This window comes from Polypterus senegalus, chromosome 10 (genome assembly GCF_016835505.1).
Source record: "Polypterus senegalus isolate Bchr_013 chromosome 10, ASM1683550v1, whole genome shotgun sequence".
Classification (NCBI taxonomy): domain Eukaryota; kingdom Metazoa; phylum Chordata; class Cladistia; order Polypteriformes; family Polypteridae; genus Polypterus; species Polypterus senegalus.
The window spans coordinates 177,832,955-177,846,708 of NC_053163.1; the positions used below are offsets into that span (position 1 = coordinate 177,832,955).

The following is a 13,754-nucleotide window of genomic DNA, read 5'->3' on the forward strand; positions in this document are numbered from 1 at the left end:
TCAAAATAGCCACCCTTTGCTCTGATTACTGCTTTGCACACTCTTGGCGTTCTCTCGATGAGCTTCAACAGGTAGTCACCTGAAATGGTTTCACTTCACAGGTGTGCCTTATCAGGGTTATTTAGTGGAATTTCTTGCTTTATCAATGGGGTTGGGACCAGCAGTTGTGTTGTGCAGAAGTCAGGTTAGTTGGACGATCATTTATTTTTCAACAGGACAATGACCCCAAACACACCTCCAGGCTGTGTAAGGGCTATTTGACCAAGAAGGAGAGTGACGGAGTGCTGTAAATGGTCATGAAAATAAAGAAAACACATTGAATGAGGAGGTGTGTCCAAACCTTTGGCCTGTACTGTATGTGTGTGTGTATATATATATATATATATATATATATATATATATATATATATATATATATATATATATATATATATATATATATATATATATACTGCTCACAAAAATTAAAGGAACACTTTAAAGAAACACATTAGATACATCAGATCTCAATATGAAGTTGGATATCTATACAAATAACGACAGGGCAATGTCTTAGGAACAAAAGGATGCCAAGTCTTTTAATGGAAATAAAAGTTTTCTGCCTACAGAGGGCTCAATTGTGTAGACACCCTAAAATCAGAGTGAAATGAAGATGTGGCAGGCTAGTCCATTTTTTTAAAAACTTAATTTCTGCTACTCAAAATGCTTTTCAGTATCTTGTGTGGCCCCCACGAGCTTGTATGCATGCTTGACAACGTCGGGGCATGCTCCTAATGAGACGACGGATGGGGTCTTGTGGCATTTCCTCCCAGATCTGTATGAGGGCATCCCTGAGCTGTTGTACAGTCTGAGGAGCAACCTTGCGGCGCCTAATGGACCGAAACATAATGTCCCACAGATGTTCTATTGGGTTTAAGTCAGGGGATCGTGAAGGCCATTCAATTGTTTCAATTCCTTCATCCTCCAGGTACTGCCTGCATACTCTTGCCACATGAGGCCGGGCATTGTCGTGCATTAGGAGGAAACCAGGACCTACTGCACCAGCGTAGGGTCTGACAATGGGTTCAAGGATTTCATCTCCATACCTTATGGCAGTCAGAGCACCATTTCCTACGCAGTAGATGTCTGTGCATCCCTCCATGGATATGCCTCCCCAGACCATCACTGACCCACCACCAAACCTGTCATGTTGAACGACGTTGCAGGCAGCATATCGTTCTCCTTGTCTTCTCCAGACTCTTTCACGTCTATCACAGCTGCTCAGGGTGAACCTGCTCTCGTCTGTAAAAAGTACAGGGCGCCAGTGGCGGACTTGCCAATTCTGGTGTTCTTGAGCAAATGCCAGTCGAGCTCCACGGTGCTGGGCAGTGAGCACAGGGCCCACTACAGGACGTCGGGCCCTCAGGCCATCTTCATGAAGTCTGTTCCTGATTGTTTGGGTAGAGACATTCACACCAGTGGCCCTCTGGAGGTCATTCTGTAGGGCACGAGCAGTGCTCAGCCTGTTCCGCCTTGCACAAAGGAGCAGGTATCGGTCCTGCTGATGGGTTGAGGACCTTCTACGGCCCTGTCCAGCTCTCCGAGAATAACAGCCAGTCTCCTGAAATCTCCTCCATGTTCTGGAGATTGTGCTGGGAGACACATTAAACCTTCTTGCTGCAGCACGTGTGGATGTGCCATCCTGGAGAAGTTGGACAACCTGTGCAACTTCTGTAGGGTTAAGGAATCGCCTCATACTGCCAGTAGAGATGATTACTCAAGCCAAAACTAGCACGAGTAGAAAACCAGCCAAAAAAGATCAAGAGGGAGAAACTTGAAATGACCTCCACATGTAAAACCAGTCCTGTTTTGAGGGTTTTCTAATTGTTGCCACTTTAGTGCACCTGTTGTTAAGTCCATGAACACCAATACAGCTGAAAGTGATTAACAATGACCTCAGCTGCTTAACCAACCAGAAAATTATCAGACAGGTTTAATTGATTTCATGCCAGGCCCAATAAAAAAAGTGTTCCTTTAATTTTTGTGAGCAGTGTATATATATATTTATAAAACACTTTCAAAACAACATGAAGATTGACCAAAGTGCTGTACAGTAAAACCCAACATTATCAGACACACAATAATCAAAGGGTAAAAGAAAAAGAAATACATAAACACATATAGAGAGATAATAGAAACACAGGACAATGAAAATGTTTTGACGCACCTTATGGCCATCCCTGTCTATTATAAAGTTGAAACAGAAATAGAAATGCGTGAAGTGTCCTATTCTTATCAAAGATGGTGGTTCTTCTGGTCATATGGCTGCCAGGCAGGAAGAGGTGGATCCAGGTAGGCAGACACCAGAAGTGAACTGTCAGTCTTCCGGTCTGAAGAGGGAGGAAAAGAGAGAGCGTTATCACACAGCGCCACCCCCTGGACTGGTGAAAAGTTACCATCACCTGAGCCCTTAAACTGTTTCCCGTGCACATGTGGGTGACAATGTTTCATAGAAGTCTTTTGGCTGTAGACATTCCATTGCAATCTGTATTTTTACGTTGGATCAGGTCAAGGAGAGCACCACTGTTCTTAGCAGTCCAAAATCCCCACCCTTTCTTTGAGCATAGGGTCCAGTAGAATTCTTTCAAGTTAAGGGTGAATCACATACTCAAGGATGGAGAAGTGAAGGTAAAGTGCATTAAGACTTGCTGTGGGATTGCAACATTGTTGAATAATGTACCGCAGTGAGATTTGAAGTTCACCGGAGGATGTTGGCTCAGTACAGAAATGAAAACAGTGTGACTCAACGATAAGCTTTTGAATGGGCAGAATGGGTAACTGCAACAGTTAGAAGCTGACACAATACAACACATTTGTGATGGCTTGTGGGTAGTCTGAACACGGAAATCACAGCACTCGGCCACCAGACTAGTTGAAGCCAATAGTAAATGAACATGGACCCTCCGCCGCAACATTCCAGCATTGTCAAATAACACGCCATAGTGAGAATTCTTTGGATAGAGGGAGTGAATCCTGCTGAAATTCGATCAAAGATGTTGGCTCAGTACAGAATAAAAAACAGCCTGACTCAACAAAAAGTTTATGAATAGCTAGAAAGGTTTAAAACAGTAAGAACAAGTGTAACTGATGAAGCTCGATCTGGTTGACCATCAACATCAGACACAAAAGCCCAAATCAATATATATTTCTATAGCACATTTTCATAGAAATGATGTAGCTCAATGCACGTTACAAGATGAAGAAAGACAAGTTTATAAAAAAAATATATAAAAATAAGATTAGGCAATACTAAGTAACAAAGAATAAAGTAAGGTCCGATGGCCAGGAGGACAGAAAAAACAAACAAACAAACAAAACAAAAAACTCCAGATTGCTGGAGGAAAAAAAAAATAAAATCTGCAGGGGTTCTGAGGCCATGAGACCACCCAGCCCTCACTGGATATTCTACCTGACAGAAATGATCTCAATCAGTCCTCATGGTTTTTTGGCTTCACGTGGAAGAATTAGATAATGATGGTCATGTGGACACCTGGCCTTAAATCCATCAATGCATCGTGTCCTGATCAGGTGGTGGTGGTGCAGATCACCACCCACCACAGAAAACCGGAAAAAGAACAGCAGAGAAAGTAGGGGTGAATGTCTCCATTAGAGAAGATCGGTGGATTATGTTGTCTGCTGTTGCTGAACATTTGGATATCAGCTGTGGATCTGCACGTACAACAGTGCATGATGCCTTGGGACACCATAAAGTTTGTGCAAGATGGGTGCCCAAAAACCAACGCCGATGAGTTATCTCTGCTGAACTCCACCTATATCGCTGAATAAAACATGTTAGCCTGTTTGTTAGGATCAATTACGATGGTATATCAAAAAGTAAAAACAGTTTGAAAATTATGTAGAAACTGCAACAGGTCGAAGCTGACGCAATGCGGCACGTTTTCAGTGGCTTATGGTTAGTTTGAACATACACGACGCAGCACAATGTCGTCAGTCTAGTTGACGTCAAAGTCAAATAAAAATGGCTCATCAGCTGCGGGATATCATTACTATTGAATAGTGTGACAAAGTTTGATTCCTTTGGGCAGAGGGAGTGAAACCGTCTGAAATTCACCAAAGGGTGTTGTCTGTGCAGTTCTGTTTGGGCACCCACCTTGAGTATCATCTTGCGTACCCCAAGTCATGCACTATGACAGATACAGATCCATAACTGATATCCAAATGCCTCGCAACAGTGGACAACGTAATCCATCAGTCTTCTCTGATGAAACCCTGTCGATGTGGGCTTGTGTGCACTATGTTGATTATCGACCAAATTCAGCTTTGTCGGTTCCTCTTGTTCTTTCTACTTTAATCCTTTCTACTCATTCATAAACTTTTCATTGGGTCAGGCTGTTTTCACTTCCATACTGAGCCAACATCTTCAGGTGAATTTCAGCAGGTTTCACTTCCTCTGTCCAAAGAATTCTCACGATGGTGCGCTATTCGTCAATGGTGGAATCTTGCAGCAGAGGGTCCATTGGCTTCAACTAGTCAGACTACCCATAAGCCATCACAAACGGGTTGTATTGCATCAGCTTCTATCTGTTGCGGTTACTACGTAATTTTCAAACTGTCTTTCATTTTTGATTTGGAACGAGCTTGATGGTTTGAACGGTCTTATCTCGTTTGTCAAATTTCTTATGTTATTAATTGAATTTCTTTCTATGGCCATTTTTTTTTTTAGGACTATTTCTTTTTTCTTTTGGTAGCAGTCCATAACAAACGTATCTTCTAAATGCTTGATGGCCTCGATTTGAGTTTGAATTCTTGTTTCATTAATTTTTTTTTTTCTGTTTTCTCTTTAAATTCTCTGCTGTTTTTTTGTTTCTAGATTGACTTTGAAGTAATTTGTCATTGCATAAGCTCTGCCAATTTTATCTGCTGGATTGTACACTCTGTTACTTTCTTGAAATAACATTTAAAAAAAAAATAAGCTTGATGGCATTAAGCTCTAAAACCACTTTTTGCTTATCAGATGTGATGAACTGCCTTAAATTGGGTACCTGCTAACTGCATGCTGCATACTGAGTAGAGATTTGTCTTATTTCATATGGATCTTGCGTACTCTCAGCACAGAGCTCATTTTTAATGGAAGCCCAATGTATGTTTAGAGAACTGGTCGCATGGCGAGCCAGTAATGGAAGTCGTGTATTTACTGCATAGTCCATCTGGTTAACCTCTGGGTCACAGTGGCCCACGAGCAATTCTTCATTGATTTTATATTGCATCACTATTACAAGACACAGCTGAAAACATCTGGTGCAAAAAATGCATATTTCCCAAGCCCCCTGAAACTGCAGAGATGACTGACCATGGAAAGCAGGGTTTCTATGTGTTTAGTTATAGTGTCATGCATGTCATGCAATTAATAACAAGCGGCACTTAGTCATTGTCAGGGGATCGACAACAACATCCAGCACCTTTTATAATATTTTTAGGATGAGTCGATATACTGTTTGGTAAGAAGTGCGTACGAGAGTATCGATGGAAGAAACAGTAATTAAGATAACAGATTGGCAGTGTTTACTTAAGCACAATATATGTGAATTAATAAGGAAACAGTTGATTTGAGGTTACTGCTGTAGACAGCTGCATGCGTCTGTATGCTTAAAGAGAAAAGTATCGACAATAACCCTGCTGCTATCCTCAATATTTCTCTTTAAGTATTTCAGCTAAGCCTTGCAAGCATTTTTTTTTTATTTGAGAAAAAAAAAGCATGATACAATTCCTAATTGCAAGGCTAAGCTTACCTTTCAAAAGTTCACATCACACCCAATAGAAATGTTCCTCAAGGATAATCACCTGGCTCCTGCACGGCACAGCTCTTTGTCACAGCTCATCGACGATGACCCTGTGTGATACCCGGGAGCCACAGTCATTTATAAAACTGTTTCTGCATGCTTTAGTTAGTGCAGAGCTAAAAGACAAGAACATGTCACCGATGTCTAATGTTTTCCGTAGATCCTCCGATAATACTGGAGATGAAGCTCACCGGAATGGGCCTGGGCCGCCCTGGATTGATACGATGTGAGACCGCTGCAGTGCCCTCGCCGCTTTTTGAGTGGTACAAAGGAGAGAAGAAGTAAGTACTGTGTCATCATAAACCGCTCGGGTGTGTTTGTGACCTAGTTATGAAATAACTAATGAGAACTGTAAGGGGAGGTTACTGTTAATCAAATGTCATTCCTTTCACCTCAGTTGCTAGCTGATCAGGAGGTTATCTATAAACGTTAAAGGATTAAGTTCAGCATTTTTCAAGTCAAGCTTTTTTTATTCACAAACATGCTATACAGTATATGCAACTGCCACACACACTGATGTTCTAAATGTAATTGTTTTTTTATAAATTTTAAATATTTTATATCTTACCCACACTAGCACTTTGCATTGCAGTCTAAGGGGCATGGAGGAGAAGCTTGAAAATTTAACCAAATACATCCATTTTTCAAGACAAGACAATTGTCGAATACCGATCTGCATGTTGCGATAACACACACATTGTAAAATACTTTATACGTGTCATTTTTGAACAACATAAACACCAATAATATGAGATTCAGCCATTTTAAAAGAAGACCAGCTGTGTGTGATAGTACTTGGTATCCTTGCACAACAACTTTTCACCCACCCAGGACGCGGCGTACTTGCAACAGACCAAATCACAGTAAACTTTTCATGTCACGTGGTTGGTTTTGTTTTGATTGAAATTTACGTGAACATTCACACAAGCTAAAAGAAATATTCCTACCATGATAAAAATAGCACCAGGAATACGCGATAAAACAATTATTTACAGATCTCTTTCCTTATCACAAACATGCGTTGGAAACACAGAAGGCGTGGATCAATACTCAATGGCTGTCTTGGCTTGAAAATTGGACATATTTGCTAAGTACTTAAGCGTTTCCTCCGTTCCCCTATACCTTTCATTGTAAGGGTCTAGATCGGGCAAGAAACAGTAATACATTCAATTTATAGAAAGTGCTTACTTTAATAGTAATAGATGTCATTTTGTAGTAACTAGCTAAAGTGTTACCAGACCATCCTACATTGTAGAATTTCTACATTTGAAACCAATGAAAGGCAGATACAGCAAATTTGTTTCAACATAAGGGTGAATCTTGTACTTGAGGATATCAGAAATTAAGGGGAAGTGCATTTAAAACTGAAGCTGGGAAATACTTCTGGATACAAAGAGTTGTAGGACTCTGGAACAAACTACCAAGACATGGAGTTGAAGCAGAAACCCTGACAGCCTTTAAGAAGGATCTGGATGAGATGTTGGGACAGCTAGGCTATTAGCTAAACAAATGGGCTTGATGGACCGAATGGTCTCCGTTCGTTTGTCAGGTTTCTTATGTTCTTTGAAGTTTGTAAGTCTCCACTTTACAAATGGGTTTATTTGAGATGAATGCCTGTAGAAACATCCATCTTAGCTGTTAGCACGTTACTCAAATGCCTTCAGTTCAGCACGTTGGGAATGATGAATGGAGGGCATGCTGCCGTTACACAAAATTAGTCGTATTTTCTCATTAAGCTGACTTACAGTACTCACTCTAACATGGTCGGATGATAGAAAATCAATGGGCAGAACACTTGAAAGCAAATGAAAGCAATGTCTATTACCACTGAAAATCAATTCATTGCACACGTTGCTAAGGGTTTAGCTTCTGTTAGTTAAAAACAAAATACTAACTGACCACCCAAATAGCAATTGAGTAATAGCCCAGTGCTGACCCATGCTTACCACCTTCATTTGGCCCATGGAAAGGTGGTGATCAGCTCATCTATATCTGGCATCAAGAACGCAGCCTCAAATCAACCTTTATTAAACCAAAGCTTGAGTATACACTGGGCCAGACCTGGGGCACAACTGAACCTTCTGAAGATGATGTGTGAAGCCCAACTGGGCCAAAGCACAACTATAGCTCAACCTTAATAAGACCGTATCTGAAGCAGGATGTGGGCCTGAGCACAGACACACCACAAAAACTGCACACCCCAAGAGAACTGAGACTGTGTGGTCACAGCAAATATCGACTGAATGTAATTTTGTTTTTTTTTTTTTTGTCTGTAGAAAGTTTATAGATTAATAAAAAGTCTTAGTGTCATTCTTTTAGGGATCATCCTTCCTTAACAGCATTTAATCTCAAAAGCCTAACATGTCTACACATTTCATGGACATTAAAGGTAAAGTGTCCCAGCCAAATCGGCCTTTCATAGACACGTGTGGTTAGTTACAACTTATTGTTGACCCAAAATGGAAATGACATACACACTTTACTTTAAAGTTTATTGTATTTGGGGCATAATAGGCCCAAAAATACAAATGCCATGGAAACCCTTCTGGTTACTGTTAGGCCTAAACTGCAATGCCAGGCATACTGGATGTGTGGTGTCACAAAAATGACCAAGAAACATCACAAAGGTTTGGGGCAGCCACCCGTATAATATGCCTTGGCAGCAAAAATGGGTAAATTGTTGAGATATGATCACAGGTTAAGAGTCCAGAACAGAACTGATGGCATGAAGGCAAGATGGTGGCTTTAAAGGCCAGTACAGGAAATTACGTCATTGGAGCCAGAACAGGAAGTGATGTCATTGGGGCTGGAAGTGTTGTCATCAAGAGCGCCAGAGCCAGAAGTGACATCTTTGGGACCAGAAGTTTCATCTTCAATTGCGCCCGGTACTGGAAATGATGTTATCAATGTCGCCAGAACCTAGCGGGACTTCCCGTGGACGGTCTGCAGAGGATTGAGAGAGAGAGAGAGTTAGTGCAGCTTGCCAACCCCTGGTCTGGTGTGATATTACTATTATTCAGGCCCTCTAGCTGCCTCTCAATTGCACGTGTGTGACAGTGGTTAATTACATTTGGGCAATTAATGGTCCAGAATCTAAATGGCATATAACCCTTAAATATGGTTCAAGTGGGCCACTTTTGCCAAAAATATATTACATCTGCTTGATTGCATGTGTACAAATGGCATGAACTCTCCTACATGTGGCTGGTAACAGCTGGGCCATAATTGGTTTATAACTCTAATGCCAGACGCACTTTACATGAAAACTAGAATTTCTCTACTGTGGAAATCGCTAATTGTGGTTGGTTACATCTTCACCACTTCTGGGACACAATATATTTGCCATGGCCATAACTGAACCTTTAAGTGCCTAAAGGCAATCATATTTAGGGCAGAATTGTCTGCTATCTGGGCAGGGACAGCTTATTGTACCTGGATGAGAGCAAAAGTGCATGTGCAGTCTTCACAGTCTTACAGGGTGTGTATTCCCTCATAACATCCTTAACAAATTCTGTCAATAAAAACGGCCAATGCTGCCCTATAGTGGATTGTTTTGTCTTGGTGGAGTAATATATTGCTCTACTTTCCCCTTTTGTATTATTAATAAATAGCCTTTGTCAGAAAGCCTAATCTCACAGACTTACCACTGTTTATAAGGTATTATAGTATATAACTTCTCCTCCCCTTCCCTTCTATATCTATAACCTCAGGCAATCAGGTATAGTAAAAGACAAGCAGGAGTTGTTACAATTTAAACAATGTATTATTGGTACATTTGAATATTGGCAAACATACAACCTGATTAAATGGTGATGTGTAGTTTCAGGCGGCACACAGACTTGTTAGTTACTGGTTTTATCTCTAGTTAAGGAATCATTTGTGGTCAGCTCGCCGCATGCCTGTTCAAAATGGCTGCCAAGCTGAACTCTTCATTGTGTCGTCCTTTCAGTTCATGGATCAGTTTGGTAAGAGAGAGAGATGCTCCTTCATCAGATGTTAGTAAGAGAGAGATGCTTCTTCCTCATCAGAGGTTAGTAAGAGAGATTGTGAAGTTAAGCAAGTAAATTTATGGATGTTCTGTCCAAACCCTACTGCCAATTGGGCATTGTAGTACTTAAAGGCTTCTGACACAAGCCAATTCCAAACAGCCATACTTCAGACCAATGGGGGAATAGAACATCTTAACACCTGCCATCCCTGCCATCCCCCCAAACCATATGTTAAGGTAACCTGGCTTTCTTGCGGGGGTTGAAAGACTTTAGCAAAGAAACACTTGCCAAACTGGTTTAAGGCACTTCCTCCCCCAACTCTGTCGATAAATTCAAAGAGACCCATTCCTGGTTTAGTAAACATGAATGCTTCTCACTAATGTAACACTAAATTACATTGCTTTGCCTAAATTACAAATAAAGACATACAAAATATTTATCAAGTTATATGCAAAATCTTACATCACAACATGCATTCACCCAGTAATAGTGTAGTTACTCCTCCAAAGAGAAATATGTCTGTGGTAGGTGTATAACGACACATCCATGCCCCTTTACCCACCCCAATCTAACCCAGCAATGTTGCTCCTGCACTCTTGTAAATAACAGTTCTTTAATGGCAGGTTATGTTTCTCTACTGGGTTGTGTCATTCCTTGTAGAACTATTGTTTTACAAAGCACCGCTTTACTGTGGGAAGGGTTTTTCACATGTAAAGTTGGTTCTTTATGCTTTAAATGCGCTCTAATATGCGGAAGAAAATAACTGAAAGCTTTAATGTATGGTAAACCACCCAGCAGAGTACTTAACAGATTAAGAACACCATAGTCTGTGTTGTTGTATGCAGCAAGAGTCGTTTTAAATTCAAGACCCAAATATGTTACCATCTATCTGTGGTTATTTACTGTATGGATCCTGTTATGCATCTAAATTAATAAAGGGTTCTTTCTGGAACCTTCATGTGGAATGGGTCTGTGAGGAACCAAAAATGGCTCCCCAATGGCATCACTGTGACCACTTTAATCTTAAGAGTGTACATGCTCTTCATCAATGTCACACAAGGACTATCTTGTGTAAAATTAAATTTAGTGTCCCTGGTCCAAAAATGCACCATCCCTAACTAAAAATAAGAATAATTATTTAATAAATATTATTGAGAAGAATCAATTTAAATCAAAAAACAAATTAAAAAGCAAAATTAATCTAAATTTGAAACACACACACCAAACCAGAAGTACACAATGAAAATTTTCACTTTAAGAGAGTACAAAAAGGGGTGCAGACTTACAAAATAATAAAATAAAACTAAAGGCCAGAACAGCCTGTAATTCTACTCTATGCCTTCTGGATAGGCCTCCCCACCGGGCTGCCTAGCCCCAAACTCCAAAAGCAGGTTTTCCGACCCACACAGGTCCAAAATGGGCCTAAGGTCTGAATAAAAAAGCCTCTAACAATCCAAAAACCTGAAAAAAAGAATAACTGATCAAACTCTGGGTCAAGAATAAACAAATATATTTGAAGATTTATTCAAACAAATTCAGCAATAGAATAAGAAAAAAAGGCAGTAACACAAACAAGCAAAATAGTTTTTGCCAAAGGCAAAACTTAAAAGCAACTGGCTCCAAATAAACATCAACTGAAACAGTACCTTAAAGCAAAACAGAACATCAAAAGAAAAAGAAAATGAAACATCAGGAGCCAAAGTTGACAAGGCTGAAGCTGCAGAGAGAACAGTAGAAATGGTGAATACTGCTGAGGCAGTCCCCAGCTGCACAACCAGGTGGTCCCGCCTCCTTGGGCTCTACATAATGGAGACAGGGCAGTTGACAATAACAAAGTAAACTAATAATAACAGCATTTATTTCTATAGCAGATTATCATACACAGGATGTAGATTAAAGTGCTTTACAAAATTTCAAAGAAATAAAAAATATTAAAATTAGTTAACAGTATTAATGAATATCCATCCATCCATTATGCAACCCGCTATATCCTAACTACTGGATCACGGGGGTCTGCTGGAGCCAATCCCAGCCAACACTGGACACAAGGCAGGAAACAAACCCCAGGCAGGGCACACACACCCACACACCAAGCACACTCTAGGGGCAATTTAGGATTGCCAGTGCAGCTAACTTGCATGTCTTTGGACTGTGGGAGGAAACCGGAGCACCCGTAAGTAACCCACGCAGACACGGGGAGAACATGCAAACTCCACACAGGGAGGACCCGGGAAGAACAACATAAAACCAATCAATATGGAGCTTTGTAAACTAGCTGTGCTATCCATTTAAGACGGCTTGAAATCTAAGTAATCAAAGTAGACCTCAGCGTTAACACTTGCAGTGCACCACATATTGGACTGTATTTTGTAATGCATGAAAAATGACTGCAAACATTTGCAATGCGCCATTTGTTGGAATGATTGTTGGAATATATTTAAATAACAATAAAAAGACTAGATAAACCTATGGCTATACCATAAGACATGCAAACTGAAAAGGGTCTCTTAGAGTTATATTCTTCTATGGTTATTCCCCTGGCTTAGGTCTGTTTCTTTTATATTTCATATTTTTGTTGCTTATTATGTTTCCATATTTTGTTAATTCTGTTTTTTGGTTTGCCTATAAGTAACATCAAGTTTTCTTTGATTATGTTTCCTTAATTATTTAATTTGTAAGTAGTGTGTTTCTATGTCTTTAAAGGTATTCCTTGTGTTTTGTGAGTGGAACCCTTAAGAGGTGGAGCCCCCGTGATGTCACAGGTGAAGGACCGCCCTCAGCCTTAATATTCTCAAGCTGGGAGCGGATCCTTCAGTCTTGCATTGACATTTATAGAGTTGATACTGAGTGTTGCTTTCTTCTGCTATTTGGATTTATTTGCCTTTTTTCTTGGTTTTGATTATTGGGTTACATTTCAGGACTTTGTTCTGGATTGCCTATTTATGCAAATCCTTTGGCCTTATTTCTTTTCCCTTTCACATTTTGTGTTTCTGTTTTGTCATTTACAAATATCTACTTTTTATTTAAAGCTTACCATTTGTCTTGTCCTTAAGACATGGCTTTTAAAGATTTTTTTTTCCATTCCCATAAAGGGCATTTATGATACTGTATCTTGAGAGATTAAAGTCTCATCTTAGCTAATCATTTCATCTTCTTGAAACACTTTTCCTGATGAAAGTCATGGTGGCAGCACACCAAGCTGGTCAGCCCAGACTTCCCTGCCCCCAGATAGAAATTCCAGCACTTTCTAAGGAATTCCCAGGTGTTCCAAAGCCAGAGGTATGATTCCTCCCTGCATGCCCCTGGTCTGAAAAGGGTCACCACCCAATGGGACATGCCTTGAGTGGCTCTAGAGGGAGCCACACCTTACGACACCTCCATAACCACTGCAAGTGACTCCTCTCAATTCACAGGAGCAGCGACTCTACTGTGAGGCTCTCTCAAACCACTGAGCTTCTCACTCAATCATGGAGCATCAACCCAGCCATCCTGTGAAGAAACTCCAGTTTCTGCTGCTTGTACTTGAGATCTCCTTCTTTTGCTGACTACCTACAGCTCATGACCATAGGTGCGGGCAGGAATGTTGATCAACAGATAAACCAAAGTTTTTTGCCTTTAGACTTTAGACTGTCAGCTTTACGGACCAGTACAGTGCCAGCAGGTCCCATATGCTGGTGTGAGGGGTCTATTCTAGGCATGCAAGGGAAGGCCCTTGCCTGGTTGATGCAACTTTTTCAAGGCCTTTCACTACTTGTTATGCATTCAAAAAACAAAACTAAGAGACAAGAACTAAAACTAAGCAAAAACACTATTTTTTTAAAAGAATGAATGCAAAGAGTGGATGAAGAGGGCAGCAGCAAACACACACTATTGTCACAGCACATTTATGAGGGAGGTGAGAGTCTTAAATAGTCCTCTCAGTTAA

At 40.5% G+C, this 13,754-nt stretch overlaps 1 protein-coding gene across 1 annotated transcript in view; it reads left to right on the top strand.

Annotated features, from left to right (window-relative positions):
* The window catches only part of LOC120538322 (neuronal growth regulator 1-like), a 238,603-nt gene that overhangs the window by 175,134 nt on the left and 49,715 nt on the right, over window positions 1–13,754 (top strand). Inside the window, exon 4 of the mRNA XM_039767784.1 lies at window positions 6,001–6,121. Coding sequence (XP_039623718.1) covers window positions 6,001–6,121 — 121 coding nt within the window. The remainder of the gene's footprint in view (window positions 1–6,000; window positions 6,122–13,754) is intronic.